This window comes from Neodiprion virginianus, chromosome 4 (genome assembly GCF_021901495.1).
Source record: "Neodiprion virginianus isolate iyNeoVirg1 chromosome 4, iyNeoVirg1.1, whole genome shotgun sequence".
Lineage (NCBI taxonomy): Eukaryota > Metazoa > Arthropoda > Insecta > Hymenoptera > Diprionidae > Neodiprion > Neodiprion virginianus.
This window is the reverse complement of record NC_060880.1, coordinates 19,640,332-19,662,171: the sequence shown is the minus strand read 5'-3', so window position 1 is coordinate 19,662,171 and position 21,840 is coordinate 19,640,332. Positions and strand designations below refer to the sequence as shown.

Genomic DNA, 21,840 nt, shown 5'->3' with positions numbered 1-21,840 from the left:
TCTGTTTTCTTAATTTTTTTTCTTTTTTTTTTTCTTCACTTCTTCAAAATCTCACAACAATAATCCAGCGTATAAAATACTCGACATTTTAGTCTGGTGAAATTGGTATATCAACGATGTTTTCATTATTTTTACTCGTCATTGTTATATTATATATTTGTCAAATTTTCAATAACTTTGAAAATATTTTTCTCTCCTTTTGTGGTCTTGTCGCGTTTCACTTCGATAATTGATCAAAGACAAAATATTGTTTTTTTTTTTTTTTCTTTCATATCAAATCAATCTTAGATTTCACTTTCTTCCTTGTTTCAAACTCAATTTCCACGATCATTCGGTATTGTTTAATTGCTGTTATTCTTCTGAAATAAAAAGACTCCTTCTTGCCAATTCTTTTCTTGCCGTTCAACTTTTCGTTATCACGCATTTTGTGAAACCATGAACGAAATAATTACGGTACAATACAACTTGTTAGTTATAATCGATGCCTTACATATTTAATACACTTAACTAATTATTACAGGTAAGATATTATGCTATATTAGGTAATGTATAATAAATATAATTAGACAAGCTCTGCACTTTCTCAAGGTAAAAATCACACGGCAGTTAACGGTATATATTATTATTATTATTATATAATATCATCAACGTACATTCTCGCATCACGCTTTACCATTCGCACTTCTATTATGGCGCCTAATTTTATCTTATTTATTTACTCGAGTAATTAACTATATTCTTTTTTTTTTCATTTTTCTATTTTTTTTTTTTTTATTTTCTCTTCTGCATGATTTCATTTATATGATACACAATGCTGGTCAATTTGTGGCTATATTTATAATTATCCCCAGTAATACAGAGTGTCGGTTGGTAAAACCATCTCGCGATATTTTTGTTTTTCTCCATACCTATTTTCTCTTTCATTTTTTTTTCTATTCAACTATTCTCTCCCTCTTTTATTATCATTAAATTTATGCGATATTTTCTAGGCGCAAGACGATTACTTTTTTCTCCCACCTTTAAACCTCTCTACTTCAACTTCCTACTGCTTATTATACTCTGATAGGCGAGACAAAAAAAAAAAAAAATGCGTGTCTTGAACTTCATTCTTTCGTCACTGAGAAAAATTATAGGCATGAAATGCGAGTTGAAAAATTTAACGCGACGACATTTTTCATTCGTTCTTTTTCAGTGTGTAAAACGGTTAAAAATATGTGTAATTTAATAAATCTACACACATGTATATGTACAATATGAATGACTGATTAAATGAATATAAGAAAGATCATATAATAATAAATCAGTCTAAAAACCGAGGTGAAAAATGTTCGGATCGGATATTTCGTACAAACGCGATAAATAAAGTAGAAGCGTTTGTCGTCTTTTTTTAAAACGTATCAATGCCAATAAAGTTTCAAACGATGATAACGTGACAAATGGAACGTTGCTAATTTTGATGAGCGCTTATATATATATATATATATATATATATATATATATATATATATATATATATATATATATATTATGTATAGTCCAAAGGAATCATCGAATAACGGCGCTATAGTGAAAATTTTTACTGTCTTTATATATTATACAATGGTATACGATAATGTTATTGTTGTTGCTGTTATTATTATTATCATTATTATTATTATTTACATAATTATTACATTATACAAGCGTATCTCCAGCATGGAAATGTTCTATTTTCAAATACCTACAACGTGTTCTTGCGTGTGTTTCGTGTGATTTACCTACGCGTCATATATTCAACTGATTATATCGAAAATACTTGTTCTACTCGCGTTTCGATCCGTGCGATTACAATAGATACATATTTTGAGAATATATATTGCGACGTTTGTTTGTCGGTTGAACGAGGTGAAAGTAAAAACGAAGGCAACTAAAAACCTTTATTACTTTTCTCTATATTCCTAATGTTTCTCAGGCAGGAAGCAACTGCGTTTGCAAATCTCCAAATAATCTGCGTTGGCTCAAAATGGCAAAAATCAGCGACGAAAACAGCGTCGAAGTCGCTGACATTCGACCGCGAGAATCCGCCCCCGAAGTCTCGTCATAATCCTCGTCGTCATCCCTTCCATTTTCCTTACGACCTCGCAGCTTCAGGTCTGCAAAATGCGAATCGAAATGTTTGATTTTCTACGAGGAACAATAATAATAGACGAAAGAGCGGAAAAGAAATTGGCAAGCATAAGTCATAAGTCATTTTTTCCCTAAAAGCTAGAATCGGTGCAAGAAAAATAAAAAACGGGTGAAATCGGAGATGGAGAAATGATTACAAATCAATATTCACTCGATTGAATTGTATCGCAAAAATCTCTCTTTAATGCAACGCAGTAGACGGTTTTTTTCGTTTTCTTTTTGCAAATTGACTTTGAATTCATTATACTTATGAGCCATAATTGATTCTTCAATTTTTCTTTTTTTTTTTCTCCTTTTTCATCTATATATTCCAAAACTTTGTCCAATCGATTCGATCTACTCTCAATATCCGAATGAATCTGATATAAGAAAAAAAAAAACAAGAACAAGAACAAAGACACGATGCTTACCTATTTTTTTCAGAACATTCGGATCCCCGTCTACGTAATTGTTGCCATAATTTTTACCCATTTTTCCTAAAACAAAAAGAACATACTACATATAAATATGAAACCGTGCGAAGCGAGATAAATTGAAAGATGGATTTTTAATGATACTAATAAAACTGAAAATTGGCAAATTTTGTTTTCACACGAATAGCAGATCAACCTTTTCATTGATCCAATTCGCAGATCGGACGATTTTCTCCGCCCATCATAATTTCCCCGAATTTGAATACTTCCCAATGGATCGATCGATCGGTAAAAATCGATCCACATCTCCCTTATTTACCCAACATCGGTTGTTCCGAACGCGGATTGATTCTGTCAGTATAACGGATATCGGTTAGAATTGCGTGCCTGTATCGTCGATCTGCTCAAACAGGGCGGATTTCATATCCGGCAAAGCCGTGTCAAGATCAAATACCGAGAACACACGGATTCGCACATACGTAGGAAAACGCACGCGTGGATTGCAGCAGCGTGTCTCGTCGTCGAAGCGATTGAAAACCGATACGGCATATTGATACGTATGCAACTGTTGCGAATATATTATGGATATTGCAGTGCGCGTCGAATATGCAGTGCTGCAGACACTGTCGATCTGTCGAGCCATCCGTCAGAATATGGATCAACGAAATTTCATGAAAGTGGAACTGAACGTGTTTGGGCTAAATTGTTTTTCACTGCCCTGCAATTCCTCAACGACATCTCAATTCAATTTTCCAAATTTTGTCGCGATATTATTTCTTGAACTCCGGTACGAAAATTAAACCCTCGTAAATTTTGGAAAGAAACTTTTCTTCATTTTGTGCACAAATTATGAACAAATTTCATACCCTGGCTTTTTTTTTTCCTACGTCGGAATCGATTCTTTATCGCGGATTTTAAATCGAAATAACATGTAATTTACAAGACGGAATATTTACTTTGCAAACTAGTCTTTGTTATCGTAGAATTGAAGATATTTGTGAATATTATTTCCTCCTTATTATTTGACAAATTCTCGATCATTGAACAGTCTTTTTTAATAACGTTCAGGTGGATTTTTTCTTAAAATAATTTTTCTTCGTCATTTCCGCATCTCTTGACTAAGATTCGCAATGTGCGAATTAATACCGCGATACTTTCCATTCTTTAATATCGTTTATTTACCGCAATTTCCGCCTCGTATTCGGACCCGTTATTTTCATAACGCGAGTTGAGCCGCGTATTCTGTAGAAATCTGCACAAACGTTTCTTTTTCGCTTTAATTAAACTCCCTGTTTGCAGCTCTTTCCTTTTAATCCTGTCTTTCATCGTCCCACTTTTCCATCCCCTCAGCAGCTCTTTCTCTGTTTTTTTTTTTTTTTTTTTTCACATCTACTTCGTTACATTCTGTCTCTCTGTGAAAAATCATACCTACATTGCATACACGTGAATATTTAAGACTTATAGAAACGAAACCTTCAGACTATTTCCTCTTTTTCTTTCTCTTCTTTCTTCCTTCAACCTTTCGACGCTTCGCATTTCAGTTTCGATCTTTGCTAACCAATCGATCGTTCGTTCGCGAGAGCACGACGTACAGAAAAAGAAAAACAAAAAATTTCATCAAACCATACGAGGCAAAATGTGAATGTGAAAAATAAATCGCCAAGCTAAATTACATGAGAACAACGATTTTTCGCTTTGTTATTATATTTCCCCCTCCTAATTTTCTTTATTCGCTCGGTTGGAGATAGACAACGAAGCGGAGAAGACAGACGCGTTAAGCAATCCCCGAAGGACAATTATCTCGACAAAATTTTACACCGTCTATGTACTTATATACGCATACGGTACATAAATTGCTGCCCCTTTATACTTTATATATATATATATACAAGTGTGAGTCAAAAAGACTTATTCGCATAATGAAACTCGTCGCGTAATTTCACGATGACGAAGTTCATCATCCTCTCATCCCATTTTCACCCTGCATGGATCATCAATCCCATTCTGCCTCGTCATATATACATATGTATGTGTATGTGTATGTGTATGTATATAAAACACAGTGGACAGCTCATCATTTATCTCCGTTTTCAACGCGGCAAATAACACACATTTGTTCTCCACTCTCTTTCTACCGCACGGCTGTTGTTGTTGTTGTTGGGAAAAAATAATAATCAGAAGGATAAAATTGCAATAATAGAATTCGGAAGAAATTAATCCTCATCTTTTTATTATTTTATATTTTTTATTTCCTGTAATTTGAAAAAAAAAAACGAGGCATGAATTTTAGTGAAGCGAAGAATTCGACTTTCCGACGAGTGGGAAAAAGAAAAATCGATAAACGATGAGAAATGTTTCGTACGGGAAGAAAATACTCACGGTCAGTGAAATCCTAAGAGTTTCTCTGCCAGGTTTGAAAAAGCTTCAAAGAAATCAAGCGAAACAAAAAAACGAGATAGAAAAAAATGCGGCAAAGTAGTCTGCACAAGGATTTGAAAGGGACCCGCCCTTCTATGCGCAATAACAGAGGAACGGGTCGCGATGGACTTTTCTTTGTGAACCCCGTGCAAAGCTTCAAGCTCGCGATGCTCATATAATACGCTATATATATATATATACATACACACACACACACACACACATATATATATATAGAGCTGCGTTTTCTGAAGAAACCAGGTTATACGGTTATTTCGGACACGTATGTCGAGTCCGCTCACGGTAAAAGCTTCACAAATAAATGCCGGTTATATACCCGAAGCTTCGATGCTCGGTATCTATGTACACATATCGTATATGTATAAATGCACGTATAGGGAAGAGGAAACGATTGCGCGATCGAAGTGAAAACAAAAAAAAAAAGGAAACTAACTTTTTGAACAATTTTTCTTGTCCAATTACAAAGCTTTTTTCAGTTCTTCGAACGTTTGAACGTAATTTTCCTTTTAATCATTTACATCATACCTCAAATTGACCGAATAAGTTTACCGAGAGATTTGTAAGTACTATCACCTGAGATTTTGAATCTATCGAAGTATTCGCTTATTCCACACGATTATTCACACGTTTCCTGAAAAACTGCTTTTCCGTGTGTGTGTGTGTGTGTGTCTTGAATTTTTTTTTTTTCTTCCATCTTTACGATTCGTAAAAGATAGAGTTTAATTCTGAATAAAATGAGCAATCGTATGAAACGAATATGAACGATACTTAATTAACCATCGACGGATATCCAAGTTTTTTCTTACGATGCATTGGATCTTTGCAGCTTAAGAATATAATAATTCTATAAATAATCAACGTGCGATTATATCTCGTAATGAAATTGATTTTTGGCTAAAGAACCTCTTTGTGGAATAAAGAAAAAAGGAGAGAAAAAACAATAAGATTAACCCGTGAACGACAAATCAACAGCAAACTCCGATAGTTGCAGTGAATTCACGAAGTGGTGGAGATAGTTTGTCGCTTTAGCGATTAGTCGTCCGTATCCTGCAGGAATTTGCGCACAGGATTCAACCCCCCACCGGATAAACTGTTTCAAACTATATAAACGTAGACGTATATACGACGCAAACCGAACGAAGATTAATTGCGAGCCCCATTTTCCCCCTCGGCAAACGTACAGATTCGTGCAGTTACTTCAACCGGCGTAACGTTTGTATAATCCATCGAATTTGCCCTGAATAATGCAGAATAAAATGGCGAAAACGAAGGAAAAATGCAATTGGGAAAAAAGTCAGAGACGAAATTGATGCGCTTTTCTCTCTCTCTCTCTCTCTCTCTCTCTCTCTGTCTCTCTATTTATCCCGGAATGAGCTTGGCAATCGGGTTTGCATTAAAAAGCTTTTAGTTTGCGAGAATGATAATACATATACAGGTTATTGCATGCATGAGAACCGATTTATTCATTCCGATTATAATTCCCACTTCCGAAACGAAATCGACTTCTTGTCGATCTTCGTATATTAGAGTAAATTGTCTGCAACGTTCTCTCTAATCGCCATACGTCTCTCTGTTCGATCATTTCTACTTTCCTTCGTAGAAAGCTTCATCTATTATCTTCCTCTGAAATAATTTAATGAAGTGGATAGTTCAGTCACGTTCTGCCCAAATTTTTAATAACCGTATATTAATTGTTACACTATTTGCCGAGTTTTCAAATTTTATAAATTGACCAATGCCAACGAGAAAAAGTATCCGGAATTTTTCATTACAAAAATATATCGAAATTACCAAAACGTAGCTACAATAAATATTCATATAAATAAAAAAAAAGAGAAAATGAAACACCCGCTTGCAATTTCGAACAACTACAATATACGAAAAAAAAATGGCATCATACTATCATAAAATAGTAATCAAAGACAGATAATTATTTTCTAAGAACCGACGGGTTTAATTTTGCACCGTACCGCGTTCGGCAATTTATTTTCCGTCAGGCTGATCGGGGACGAGGATTAGGGGTTTGTATGTACAATGTAGATATATACATACATATATATAATACATACGTGCATAATATGTTTGAGCCAGATACCTAGTTGGGCGGATAGGTATTATAACCATGTGCTAAGAATCGTTAATCGTGATTCGATTTCTCTCGAACTGTCAGACGGGATTAATTATTCCCGCGTTTCAAGTTATCGAATTTAAACTTCAACCCCGCATCACCCTTTGCTGATAGAAGAAGATATAATTGTGAGTTTGCGACACGTGGGTTAAAATATAACTGTATTATGCAGATATAAGCGGCTTTGAATCATCGTCGGGAACAAAAGAGCAGCGAATTGATAAGTCCGAAATTAATGAAAGATCAGCTGATCCGTTCATAGAGTAGGAAGAGACAAAAAAACAAACATATTTATATATATATATATGGCGACTGATTTTTCGGTTTTCCTATAGACTAAAAATCGAGCTCACCTTTGTACTTCGTCCCGTTGCCGTAAGTTGAACGGGAACCGGAACTCGAAGGAATTTCTGTTACGAGAAGAAAACAACAGGAGGAAAAAAATAATTAACATCGTCATGATGAAGAGTAATTGCAATTAACCAGACAGGATTGAATAGGAATTTAAAAAATTGATCCATATCGATTGGGTGTGATTGATCAATTTTAACTTTGCGAAATAAAAAAGAAACGAAGCTTGAGAAAACTCACCGTAAAGTTTGATGCTCCCATCGGTATCGCCGAGTGAATTTTTCGAAACGCATTTGTAAGCTCCGAAATCCGACGGACCCACCGATCTGATCGTCAAATTCATGTGAACCGTGTAGGCGTCCTCGAATATCGAGGGTTCGTATTTACCCCCTGAAAATAATATGTAAAGAATTTTAGGAAAAGGATGACTGTATCAAAATTAGAGAGTGAACACGAAACTCGGACTTATTTGAGTGAACTTAGGATTAATTTATTGCGGATTGTTCATTCTGCAACTGAACAATTTAGATTTCAAAAACGATTCACGAACATTATTCGATCGCATCGAAACTTGTGGGGAAAAAAAAAACTATGTGGAGGGTATATGAAATAATTTTAAGAAAAAATAAGAGATAAAAATTAGAGACTTTTTTACGTCAAGCTTTTTCGAATCGTGTGATAATCGTTAAACCTTGAGTTGAAATTGGGACTGTTAACGACGTCTAATAACATCTAATTATCGGTTGATACTCGCGATCACGGGGCGCATGGCAGCGGGTGTTCGAAAATTGGAAATCAAAGGGGTTGGGATTTCTGGGTAACGTTGAAAAAGCCCACCGTGTGACATGCAAAAGGAATTCTCGCGACAGCGGGTGTTGCACGATAGTAATAATAATGACAGTAACAACAACAACAATAATGAAAATAGAAGCTTGAAAAGAGATATTTCTGTAACTCGGGGGTGGAAATTGAGTCGTAATATCAACGGCAATCGCGGGGGTGAAAGGGCGAAAGATGGGGTCACGTCTTGTGTATATCACTGAATTTGACAACAGTCCGTCCCTTCTTAAATATAGATCGAAAACTCCGCTACTGAGACCGTCTTCTTTCTCTCCACGGGGTGTAAATTTTTTCTGTGACTTTTCCAGCCGACTGATTATAAAAAAATTCTTCAATTTTTTATCCATTCACAATTGAAAATTCGTCATTAATAATTATGGATGTACCTCGATCACATAACTCTGGGTAAAAAAGAATATTAGCTAAAAGCGAAATCCGATTAACTTTCATTCCAATAAGCTCTGAAATAAATTTCAAACTAATTGGACGTATTTCAACGTCTCTCATGAAATTAAATCAGGCTATTGAACATAATAAGAATACCTTTTTTATTCAAAAGGCTGATTTTGTTTTATTATTCATCCACGGCAGACTTATACAACCCAAAAAAGTAATAACAATGATGATCAATTTTCTCGGGGAAATTATTGGGGATCAATTTTCTCGAGGAAATATATGTATATATATATATTGCATTGTACCCATGTAAAAAATATATTTGATTTCCGAACTTTTCGAAGATTATTCACGAAAGATCGCAATTCTTATTTTTTTCATATACATATAATATGTATATACTGGGGTGTTTCAGAAAAAAACCATTTGCAGTTTTCCACCATGCCACCCCCTAAAAAGTTCGTTTAGGCTAAAAGAGAAGGTTCTGTCCAAAGATGAGCATTCTAAGTTATGTAGAAGATCGCGCTCAGTTGATTTTCCACTTTTATACATCTTTTTTAATTCATGAAGTATCGCGAATAACATTTTTCTTGTTGCTTACATCAATCGTAATATCAATTTACGTCATAAAGAAAACGCACACTTGTAATATTAAGTCTTCAGTCCATGTTTGAAAAGTGTATCTAACGACTTTTTCATTATTAATTAAGTCTCATAAAAGAGTTATAATTTAATATGAACTTTAAATTTAGAAGAATAATATTCCCGGTTGATATATTGTTAAGTTACGGGTCGTGATCCCTGGGCCGAAAATAAATGCCAGGAAAGAAATAGTAATTGAAATGCTACAAAATGCTTCTTAAGAAAATCAAAAAATCAGAAAAAAATGTGTAACCGAAAGTGACAAATTAACTGAGCGCGATCTTCCACGCAACGTAAATCGCTCATATTTTCATAGAATCTTTCTTTCAACGGAAGCAAAATTTTTAGGGAATGCCACGGTGGAAAATCGTAAGATATTTTTCTGAAACACCCCAATATATACACATATACATATTGTACATACGTACGAGACCTGCAGAGGTAGAAGAATTTTATCGTGAAATTTTATAACCAGTTAAGGGAGTAACTGACAATAGTTCAATCAGGAAGGAAGGAGGAAGGGAGGGAAGACGGCCCTCCACCCCTAAGAGAAGGCTGGGCGACGTTCGCGTGCCGAACTCGTTTTAGCATTCAGTCGGCGACGGCTAGCTAAACGTGATATTGGCCTAGAACGACACCGAACATTCCTAACTCCCGGTTAGCGCGACCATCGCCACCCTCCACCCCGAACCCCCGATTCTCCAATTTTTCCGTCAAGGTTTAGCTGCCGCCAATTTCTTCGTCTGGATGAATTATTGATGGGTCAATGGGAGTGCCAAAGCTGCCGAGGAAAATGGAACGCAAGGAAAATACACCCGGTTTTCGCCATTTTTCTCCTTGGTTTTTATCGCCTTGTTCATGCTGTCTGACACTAGAAACAAGATTCGAAAAGCGTCGGGTGAACAGAAACTATGATCGAAATGCAAATTTCAATTTCGAAAGTTTTACGTACTGCGATAAACTGGGTGAAGATTATTTTTGAAACGTCCGTAATTAGTTCAGATATTTTTAACAGCCGTCTCATATATAAAAAAAAAAAAAAAAACTCTGTTGTTCCACTCATTTTTTATCATCCTATCGATGAAAAGGCGATTCTATTTCATACCTAACTCGGTTGCGATTTCAGTTTCGTACAGACGATTTGCGGAGTATAACGATTTGCGAAAAAATAAACCGTATCACTCGTGAGAATTTAAAAAGCAGCATGAATTTAACTGGTGAAGAAATTGTAGAATACTCAGTTTTCTTTAGTGTTGTTAATATGATGTCTTCGCGACTGAAATTCGGTTCTTAAACATTTCTTCCCGTGCCTGTGTCAAAGGATTTTTTTCAGTTACGTGATTTTTTCAACCTTCGTATAAATTATTTTCAATAATTATAATACAATAATTTCTCTAATAGTAAGGTCGACAAACTTTAAACTCCATCGAAAATAATTTTTTTTTCGTTGTGATCAAATTTTGATCAACGTAACTAATCACCATACATTTAATATGACAACGGGCTTCGAAACATTCACAGTATCTTTTACAAATATTTGTACTTTCCTCCGCCAATTAACTATATGATGAAAAAAAAAATGGCGAAAGAAAGAAAAAAAAACGTAATAATTAAATGAACCGAAGAAATCCAACTCACAGTAGCGAGATAAAAACAAAAGAAATCAGAGACAAAATCATCACATCCATGAATAAAAAATTCTAAACGAAAACAAACGTTTAATGGGGCGAAACGGAGCACGGTGACGAATTTCGAACGTGGCAGGAATATACGAAGGCGGCGAGGGGCGTAAATTCATAAATTCGATTTACACGGCACGCTGCTGCAGTGCAGTGATAGAGGGGGAGGGGGGCTCACTTCCGTTATAGCGGGGGTTGGGGGTCGGTTTTTACGGTGAGCGTTATCGGTTCTGATACAGATGCAAATTCGTAGCAGGAATATAATGGGGGGGCCGGGTGGGGGAAGGCGGGAGCCAAAGGAGACGTCGACGACGTTTCTGAGGCAAATACGAACGCATCGGTAGCAGCAGCAGCAGCAGCATCCCTGAGGCTGCAGGGGTTGAAACCCCCCGAATCCTCATAAATGTCAGATAAAATCAAATTCCATCGCCTAAATCTCGTCTCTCTCACTCTCAATCTGTACGTGCTACGTTCGGGCAGAATCTGGCGGTGCTCTGCGTACGTTTACATGCATTATTCAGCAGCTAATTTCGGTTTCGTGTATATAAATGTACATATATACACACACACACATATACATACACAACATTACATGTACATTAGGCTGTTTCGGTGAACAATAATTTGCGATTTTCCAAAATGGCACTCTCTAAAAAGTTTGTTTGGGTTGAAAGAATGGTTCTGTCAAAAGATGAGCGTTCTACGCTATGCAGAAGATCGCGCTCAGTTGATTTTCTACTTTCATACATTTTTGAAATTTTATAAAGTTTCGTGAGTAAATATTATTTTTATTGCTTGTAACATCAATCGCGTTATCAGCTTGCGTCACAAAGAAGACCCAGAATTGTAATATTAAGTCTCCGATTGATGTTTGAGAAGTGCACCTGACGATTTGTTCATTATTAATTCAATCTTATAAAATAGTTGTAATTTAATATGAACTTTTAATTTGGGAAAATAAGATTCCCGGATGATATATTACTACGTTATGGCTCGTGATCTTTGGGTTGATTATAAATGTCAGGAAAGAAATGATAATTGTATGCTACAACGTGTTTCTTTACATATTCAAAAAAATGTGAAAAAAAGTGACAAATCAAATGAGCGCGATCTTCCACATTACGTAGAACACTAATCTTTTTACAGATTCTTTCTTTCAACCTAAACAGACCCTTTTAGGCGATGCCACGATGAAAAATCGTAAATTATTTTTTTCCGCAACACATTAATATACAAATAGATAAAAAAAAACACTGGATAGAAAGAATGAAAGTAAAATATAAAAGAGAAAAAACAAGACACAAGAAGAGAAACACAAGGCAGAAAGGAAACGTCGTGTTATCATGAAGCAAAGAAGAAGGAAAATGCTCTGCACTACCGGTTTCGGTGCCGCGGATTCAAGTTCGCGTAATAAAAAAGCACGCATATACGGTTGAATCCCACTGAAACCAATTATTGTATCCTGCAAGCTCGAATCGCCCACAATGCTTTCTATACACAAGAGGCTTATACTTCACATTTTTTTTCTTTCGCCGGACCTCGAGGATGAATAATAAAAGATGGAATAAAATGTCCGACCTAACGATGGAACGGTGAAACTTTTTCTTCCCCTTCCATTCATCGATTTGTAAAATGATCAACAAATTCGACATACTGTCGTAAACGTCGGATTTCACTTGTGAAAAATCTTCTTGATGAAGTATTAAAGTACAAAGTCTGCGATTTGAAATTCAGAGTTTGAAATTTTGACGATTTTTTTAATTTCACACAGCTTCGTGAAGATGAATCTGAATTTTGGGCTAAAATCAAATGAGACTACGATTTCAACGTTTCTGAGGATGAGAATTTTCTTGCTGTTTATACACGTATATCAGTCTAAAAGATAATCGCAAAAAAATACAAACAAAGACGAATAATATTGAGAAAAAACCGGAGAGCTTGCACCGTCCAAAAACTATCAGGGGGTGAATATCGGGCTCGTGAGTTCTCCCGATAGAATGAAAGGGTTAGCAGCCCCGGAGGATGGAATAAGAAAAAAAGCGAACTAACCCTGAGGGACGATTTGGCCCTCGTCGCGAGTCCAGTAGTTGATGGATTTGGGGTAGGCCTCGGAATGGCAGCCGAGTGTCATCTGCTGGCCTTCCCTCGCCCCGACGAGTTGATTCTGAACCCAAATCATGGGCGGAACTGTAATTGGTACATAAAGAAGTTTGTTGATTAACAGCAGTGCTTGGATCAAAACTAAAGATAAGAACACTGTCGCGATCCTCCCCTCTTGGAACTACGACGTTGCATTATAACGTACAGTGAACGATTAGCGTTATCCTCTTGCTGACCGAGGGTGGAACTCCGTTGGACGCGATGCAGAGATAAGATCCCATGTGGAGTCGGTTCACCTTCGTGATGTTGAAGAATGGACCCTCGATGCTGGTGACTGAAACAAATCAGAAGCCCGTAAACAGCGGTGGAAAAAAGCCGGTGCACGATACGGCCATTCTAACAAAGACGTTCAATGGTGGTCGGCCCAATTTTCACCATGATGAACCAGTTTTCGAAAAAACCATCCAGCCTTTGACCCCCGAAATCCGCAAAGCAGCAACAGAGAAGTGAATCATCGACAGTGCAGGGATTATTGGAGTCGATGGGCTGCGATGGGCACAGAACACGTGGCATGGTGCAGCACCCATTCGATTTTATTAATTCCAGAGTGCAGGACGAATTTTGGTATCAATGACGAACCATACCTGCGTACAGATTAATCGTACAAATGAGACCCATGCGAGGTGAATACAATACAGAGGGACAGAATCCGAGCTGTAATTTTGGTGAGTACGTGGGATCATGTGATTCGCCGGGTGTTCATCAGCCGGCCGTTATTAATCACATCAATGGAAACTGATGATCAATCGTGATTACTGTTGGCGGTATTGCGCGCTGATTATTAGTTTTTTTTGTCGAACCGGTCGTTTTTCTGAATTTTTATTTTCCTTCCAGCGGGATTCTCTGTTCTCAAACAAGCTGTTCAAATTTTTTTCTCACGTTATCATTACTATCGTTGCACAGTTTTATCATAATGAAAATCGCGACCGTTCCTGCAAGTATAATTTCAATTTTTCACGGCAGGTGGTTGGGGTGTCCGACATTGTGACCGTGACGGTGTAGAAAGCCGATAAGAGAGTACGCGGCAGGGTGGTGGTAAAGGGTGGTTTAAAAACGGTCCGCAGGTAAGACCAGAATAATCAAAGGGCCGAGAAGGACAGGAGGGTGAAAAGGGAGAAAAACTGGCCACACTCCCACCGGGCGAGGAGCTGTAGCACAAAGAAATCAAGTTACATGGTTAATTGATAACGTACGAGGCGAGGTCAGAGGGTGTTACTTGATAAATTTATATATATATATATATATATATATACATATATAAATATAGCCCACTAAGGATAGAATAGTTGCTACGGTAAAGCCGAGGTGAGTAAAGTAATGGCGTCAGTAAGGAAAGTACTGTTAGAAGGAAGCAAAAAAGAGAGGAAACATCTAGGAGCTGCGTGGTGAAAAAGAATAAGTTCAGGCACGGGCACAAGGTGCCGTTCAATATCGATGAATTATTCATCGTCAACTGGACGGAGACCAACGACTTAAGACTCCGATACAGTATCTCGAAGCATTGATGATACGGTGAACAGAAATGAGAACCCGTGAATGAAGGATCAAACGGACCGCGGTGAAAATTTGCTGACCCTTTCAATTGGGTCCTGGTGATTCGATCTTATCGGTTGATTGGCACAGGAGTCGAGCAGCTCGTCAGCGTTGCGAGAATTAACACTAATCCAGGATCTTCATCCCGGTCGGGAAAAGGATGCAAATATACGTTACATGGCACCGCGTGCCGTGCCGCAGTCAGTGAACCGGATTCGGAGTCTAACTGGATGTGATTCTTACCTGTTAAACTCGCCTCCGCAAACCTCCTCCATCCATACGTATGTCTACCTAACAAAGTTTTAACCGTTTGCACGGGGCTGGATCAGCTCGTCCTTTCCGTTCCGAGAAGGACTACCGTTTACAGTGTACCTATCCTACATTAGTTGTCGAATTATCGAGTGACTCGTAACTCAAACTTCCGTTGTGGTGAAAATTCATCTAACATATCTCAGAGCTATAACCTATCCAAGCACTCGGTTTTCATCGCTAGAAGAACATTGAACGTAAAATGAAACGCTTCTTCGCTGGATTGCTTCAGAGGACATCACGATTTTTTACGGTTGTAACATGGAGTGCAATTGAGCCCCAAAATCATAAGACACTGGTCTAGTATTTTGGAACTTTGTTTTCTAGCAACAGGAATACTCGGGTTACATCCTTCGAACTTGAAATTAGTAATACCGAGAGTGACCGGAGTCTCCAACCGTGTCAACACCTCGCATAGCATACTTACCACCATTTCCTAAAGGAATGGGACGGCTGTCCTCGCGTCTCCACGTTATAGTAGGCGTTGGTGACCCAGTAACAGCGCACCTAAGGGTAACGTTGCTTCCCTCTCGAACGACCATATCAGTGCTGGTTGGATAGTCCAGGATGTCCGGTGGAACTGCGGGGCAGAAAACGCATAGAGAATGAGTGACTTGGACGAGATAGAGGAAAATTCATGGTGACGGATTTCCTCATAGATGAAAAGACAGCACGGATGTGAGGGGTGATCGGGCATGAGGGATTTTTCTGCAGGGTTATTGCTGCCTAGAATAATCGGATTTGATTGAATCAAGGGACACGTGCAGGACGGTTCCGGCATTCGGCAACGATTAATGCGCGTGCCGAAGGCACAGTCAATAAACCCCGATGAAAGACCGAGCGATATCTGCCGCGTCACATCCGACGGAAGTGCAAGGGCCCCGAACAATACCGAGAGAACCCCGCTGCGCGTAACCCCGTCGTCGTCAATCCCGTCCTTACCGTCAGTTACGTGCCACCCCTCCGGAGCATGACGAACAAACAGACACCCGTCATTCGGCACTCGACGACGCTTAAACGCGACGTCTCACTGCTGCCCTGATCCCCTCCTCCCGCGCGTTAGAGAAGGAGGATGATTTTATTCTGCCCCATAGCCGGAACTCGATTTGCGGTTGAGTGCCCGGATGGGTGATGCTGAATTGGCGGGTCAACCCATCCTCCGGGTTTATTCGATGCTTTTCCCTTCCTCGCGTCTCCGAGCATCAATCTTTCCCGGAGAAAGGACTCACCTTCGACCATCGTCCGGCCACTCCTCCTACCCTCCCTCCGCTCACCGTCCGAAAAAGGAAAGTCGCGCACGACGCTGCTTTCACCCTTAAAATTCAACGATCCTAATCCGCGAATGATCAGTCAACCTTGTCCAGTTGGGAAATTCTAAAGGTACCCATGCACTTGGGGATTTTCATTATTAATACACGACTTTACACGGTCACTCGATAAAACATCGTCATCGATCGCCAACTTTCACCGATTTGTGAAACAAAGCAGTATCGGTCCATTTCGTCTGGTTCCAAGAACCTGAAGTTACCTGTTCTTGACAACCGTCGATACTATCCACGGCTTTAATACATACCTTGATATAAGATTATTATCAATTGTCAATTAGTTGCCAAAGGTATAAAATCAAGTATAAGGAAAAACGAAGCTTGCGCCGTTCCGAATATGTCAAGAAACTCTGTACTTGGGCGATTTACGGTATTCCATAACTTTACAAGGCCTCGTTCCCGTTTGCCAATGTTTTGCGAACACGTAAGACCGAGTACGATCCGGTATCGGTTCTATCTTCCGGAGACGACAGTCAAGCAGCACCCTTCCAGCCGTGAGGTGGAATCAGTGTCTTCCGACTACTGAAATTCGAACGACAGAACAGGTTTGTTGGTTCTGGGATGATAAAGGAAGAAAAGAGAGCGACGTCATTGAGTACCCAGCAATTACAAAACGCAGGGTAAATGTGCCCTCCGTGTAAAATTCGACGGCTGACACGAGTGTCAGTTTGTTCACCACTCACTCCAGTGTTTACATACCAGAGGGGGAGAATATACCGCTGGCTGCCTGCACGTCGGGAGGATAACCAGAGGGCGGATGGTCGCTGGGTTTGTCCGAGCAGTTAGGCACCCACCGGCAGGTCCGTTTAAAAGCTCGTAGTGATTAATGCGGACGGACGGATGGGTGGGTGCAGCCGGTTGGTCCGGGTGAATAAACGGCTTGCTGATGAGCCAGTAAAACAGTATTGTTAACATCCCCCGAAACGTAACCGCGCTCTGATTAAACCTGTCCGACACGCGAAAATAACCTTTCATAGTCTATCATCGAGTCGTGTGACTCGAATTCCACCCGCGCTTTGTCCGCGGGTATGTCCATTGTCGCGAGGTAAAGACGGGCACTTCGCGGAGTCTCTTCTCTACGTCTCCAAGACGCTTTGACTCGAGAGCTGGACTGGAGGATGATGGGACGGAGAGTCTTTGAATGCGGAATGTTCGCCGTTCGTCAACTGTCTCAGTTTCGAGTTTGAATCCGAAACTGGATCGGTAGTGAGAAAATGACTGGCAGCAGTGGATCAAGACTAGCTGCTTCAAGACACGGTGTGAAAATCTCCGGTCGTTATGTGATCTAGTTTCGAGGTCATTCGGTCCGCGATATGCCGAAGTGAGCCGGAGCCTACTTTGGCCGGCAGCAGGCTCATGGGCACGAGCACCTAGTAAAACTTGGGAACTGCCATAGAAGGCACTTTGTAAGTTGTAGTCAGGGTCTGAGAAAGCTGGTTAATGGTGCCCCGCCCCCTCGGCCCGCTTCCTCAGAGCCTGCGAGGCGCTTTCCTTGCTCGATTTACCCTCTTCCGACGCGTCTACATACCGAGAGTACACACAAGGGGTTTGGCCACAGAATTCGTACAGCATCGTCATCCTCGCGAAAGAGGAAGAGAAAGGGAAAGTGAGAGAGAGAGAGGCAAACCAAGGCGAATTGTACACCGATTTACGCGATTCGCCCTCGGAAAGAGACCCGAGGAAAGGAGAAAAGGTGCGTGAGAGGAGAGACAAGGGTGTCGATAAACGAACGGAGGTAGTGGCGACTCTAAGGGTGTCAGGGACGTAGAGTGAGATCAAAAATCGGTCGAAAAGTAAAACTGAACATAATTATAATCAATCTGAATGTATCCATAAAACAGTCTCTGTCATCCGGATGATAATTTTACAAATACTGAGTTTGAACTGTAAGCACATCATCAATAATTGATAACCTCAGAGAAATCAATCTTTTTGGGCTATTCTTTTACACGAAAACGTCATACGGCTTGACAAATTCTAACGAATGACAGCTCAATTCAATTCATAAACGATTTTTCTTCGAGTTGGTAAGAAAATCCGTTATGCACAATCGGTTATAATTTACGGAATTGATAAACTGAAATATCCACACGACCGTCCTAAATTCTTTTCAATTCCTTAATTATTTCTCATCGAGACTTCTGAAAGTTTTTCTTTGTATTCAAACTGTTCAAATATTCTCACAGATTAATATATATATAGAATAGGAAAAACAGGAAAATCGTGGATACGATTTTCAAAACGAGACACCCGTTGTGTTCAGAAATTCTTGACTCACGTAGGTATAACGCTCGTGATCTGAATACGTAATAGAACGGGATAACAGCTAAAATCCCGAAGCATTGTCTTTGCAGACCGAATTAAAAACAAAATGTTGTATTTCGAGGACAAACGGACTATAGGACACAATGCTAATTTGGCAAAAATTTATCTGTAATTAATTCGACCGAATACCCGTGCAGCTATGTATGTTAAATTCTCCATTTTACGTACTGGAATTTAACGCAAACATTTTCGTATAATATATATATATATATAATATATATATATATATATATTATATAAATTTTTTTTGATATATCGTAAGCTTAATTTCACCTAGCGATATAAAACGTGGCGTTGTAATGATTTTTTTTGATATATCGTAAGCTTAATTTCACCTAGCGATATAAAACGTGGCGTTGTAATGATTTCGACTAAAATACACGTTATCAGTTTCACCCTATTCCCCCGTGCTCTCGTAAACTTCACGAATCTCTCATGCTGCAAGACACTGTGGTCTGAATTAACGTAGATGTACGATACCGCGAAGAGAAAGAGAGAGAGAGAGAGAGAGAGAGAGTGAGAGAAGTTTCCCTGCAGCGATAGGGAAGGGTTTTATGTACATACCCTCACGGTTTTGCCACAGAATCCTAAGTTTTGAGCTCCACTTTAGATTATTAACGTCCGCCTACCTATACACATACTTACAATGTATACCTACATTTACACATTACTCAGTCTTCGGTTTTAACCGTGAAACATGTTAATTACAATGAAAATATGATTACCGGTCTAAATTAGTACAGTTCACGCAGCGATCATTCGGAATCATCAAAAATGTGTAACACGTAAGCAATTGAAAATCAAACCTAAAAACCCGAAGAAATTATTTTGTAATTGTGTCGTGAAATATTGGCAATCTCTAATGATAAACGTTTAAAAAGCTTTCTTGGTTTTTGAAAATTCTAATTTCGCCCCGTTGACGTGAAGTGACAAAAAAAAAAAAAAAAACCAGAATAACGTAGTCTTTTCTTTCACTTGTCATTTACATATCGACGTCACTTTCCAAGTGTTATATAAACGATGATACTCGATCTTCGATAAAGTAATCGATACAACTTTCTCCAACGTACAGATCGGTGATCAATAATTTTTCAATCGTTTCCAGTTGCCGGAGTTGAGTGACGTCGAAGCAGCAAACTTCGAGCAATGCAGCAGCTCAGGCACAGTACCCGAAGCCAGTTTCTATCCCCGGTATGCGGAGGCTGTTTGTATCCTATCTGTAGCAATTTAATACCAGACTCCCCCTCCGTCCCCTTCATCCCGCTGCAGGCTACCAACGGGACTTCATTTCGCTCGCGAAATCACTTTTGTACATCTCTTTACCCGGCGAGCCTGCCTGCATCATTCTCGGCACACTGTGTCAGCCTGCAGAGGGTGGGATATACACGCTTTTCCCCTGGAGTTTACAGTTCAGTGGATCATGCGCTATGCAAACGCTCGACGAACTTCGTTCGGGGCTAATTTTATACCCAACCGGGAAATCGGAAAATCGGAGAAAATCGCCCCATACCATCACTCCAATTTATACTCGGAAAGATATCTGCCTTGGCTTCTAACTTCCACCCCCCCCCGATACACTTGCGAACTCGTCGAATATCGATGCAGATTCACAAACGATGCGGTGATTATAGATTCTGCAAATCTCAGAGCATAGATTATCCACTCTGCGGAATTTAGGCGTCGTTTAGTGAGAAAAGTTATTCGAACTTGGGGTAAAAAAAATAAAGATAAAACGAAAATCGAGGGATGAATTATACGGATTTTGGGTTTTGGATTTCTGACGGTGAAATTCGCGTTGTTATCAACGTTTTTTAATTCAGGATGAGCAGAAATATCAAGGGGGGAAATCACCACTGTAACCAAAGTACAGCTAATCTGAACAAAAGCTACGATTTCCAAAATTCGATCAAAACGTTATTTGACGAAATTTGAATACATTTCTTGAATTGGAAAGATTGGCCGTCCGGCTTCGCACTTTTGCTGGATTTTCAGCCAAACCAATGAACGAGCGAACGAATGAGGCTTATTTTCTTACCAACCACGTCGAGGTAACCTCTTTGGCTTTTCATCGGGTCGGTGTTTATCTGGCACATGTACCAGCCTCTGTCGGTCTCCCGGACTTCTCGAATGTGAAGATACCAGATCAGATGATCGCTGTGCTTAACGTCGATCCGATGATTCTTCGTTATCACGTGACCAGCGATCGTCAGTATGGTCTGAGTGTCGACCCTTAACCAGGCCACCTGAAGTCAGTGAAGAAAAAAATTTAAACATCAATCAGAAAATCTCTATTAGATAGAAAATTTAATTTCAGAGATTGCATTCATCATTTTCCAGCAGCTTAAAAAAAAATAACAAACAGAATGTCAAGGATTTCAAATGCTTTGAAAAAGATTCAGACCTTTCAGGATTTAAGCATTGCTTACAACACGACACGCAGGTTAAACAATAATTGTCACGTTGAAAGAATTTCCAGGATGAATTGGAAACTTTGTTTATCGTTTCTTGAAAATTTACCGTCAACTACACAGAGAGACAAGGTGGTACCCGATTCAAAACGGAGGAAAACAGGGGCGCCGCGTCTTTGCAGGATGTTCGAAACTTGCTCAAAGTATGATAACCGGGTATTTACGAGTGTGGTTCTTGGAGTTTGAGTGTAATTTATAGCGGGGCGTAGCAGGTTCGGGCGTTCTGGATGAATATGGCCGATGGCGTGAAATATTTTCACGATCAGAAGGCGCATGGCACGCTACATAAGGCGAAAACGTGCCAAACGCTGGTCGCCAAAATAGAGTTCCAGTCCTCATTTTTACGTCACGTAGTAAAAGGTTTTATCGTTTCGGTGTCGCGTATCTCCTGCGATACATATACATATGTGTATGTGTAACGTACGTAACGTTTTCCTCTTCTTCCAGTTACCAAAGGTGAGATATATGCCCGAATAACCGCCGGCCTATAAATAAATAAACGGACCGGATACTTCGCTCTTTCACCTTCCGGCTTCTTGTTCAACCCTCGACTCGCCTCGAAACCACACACAAGAAGACACTCTTCAATAATATAATCGATAACGTGTTTACCACATTCACGATCCGTTATCTACACCGGCTCAAAAATCTCCAGCTTTCGTGGCT

The 21,840-nt window shown here is 39.3% G+C and overlaps 1 protein-coding gene across 3 annotated transcripts in view; it reads right to left on the bottom strand.

The window, feature by feature from the left end:
- Positions 1-1,562: 1,562 nt before the first annotated feature.
- LOC124302508 (limbic system-associated membrane protein-like) overlaps positions 1,563-21,840 on the bottom strand; it is a 110,636-nt gene continuing 90,358 nt past the window's right edge. For 2 of the 3 annotated variants that reach the window (XM_046758750.1, XM_046758751.1), the window contains exons 3-10: positions 20,742-20,949; positions 15,484-15,636; positions 13,360-13,488; positions 13,104-13,241; positions 7,738-7,887; positions 7,500-7,556; positions 2,577-2,642; positions 1,563-2,132 (exon numbers count right to left, since the gene is read on the bottom strand). In XM_046758750.1, the coding sequence (XP_046614706.1) occupies positions 1,948-2,132; positions 2,577-2,642; positions 7,500-7,556; positions 7,738-7,887; positions 13,104-13,241; positions 13,360-13,488; positions 15,484-15,636; positions 20,742-20,949 (1,086 nt within the window). In that variant the 3' untranslated portion in view covers positions 1,563-1,947. The remainder of the gene's footprint in view (positions 2,133-2,576; positions 2,643-7,499; positions 7,557-7,737; positions 7,888-13,103; positions 13,242-13,359; positions 13,489-15,483; positions 15,637-20,741; positions 20,950-21,840) is intronic. The other variant, XM_046758752.1, reaches the window with a different exon arrangement.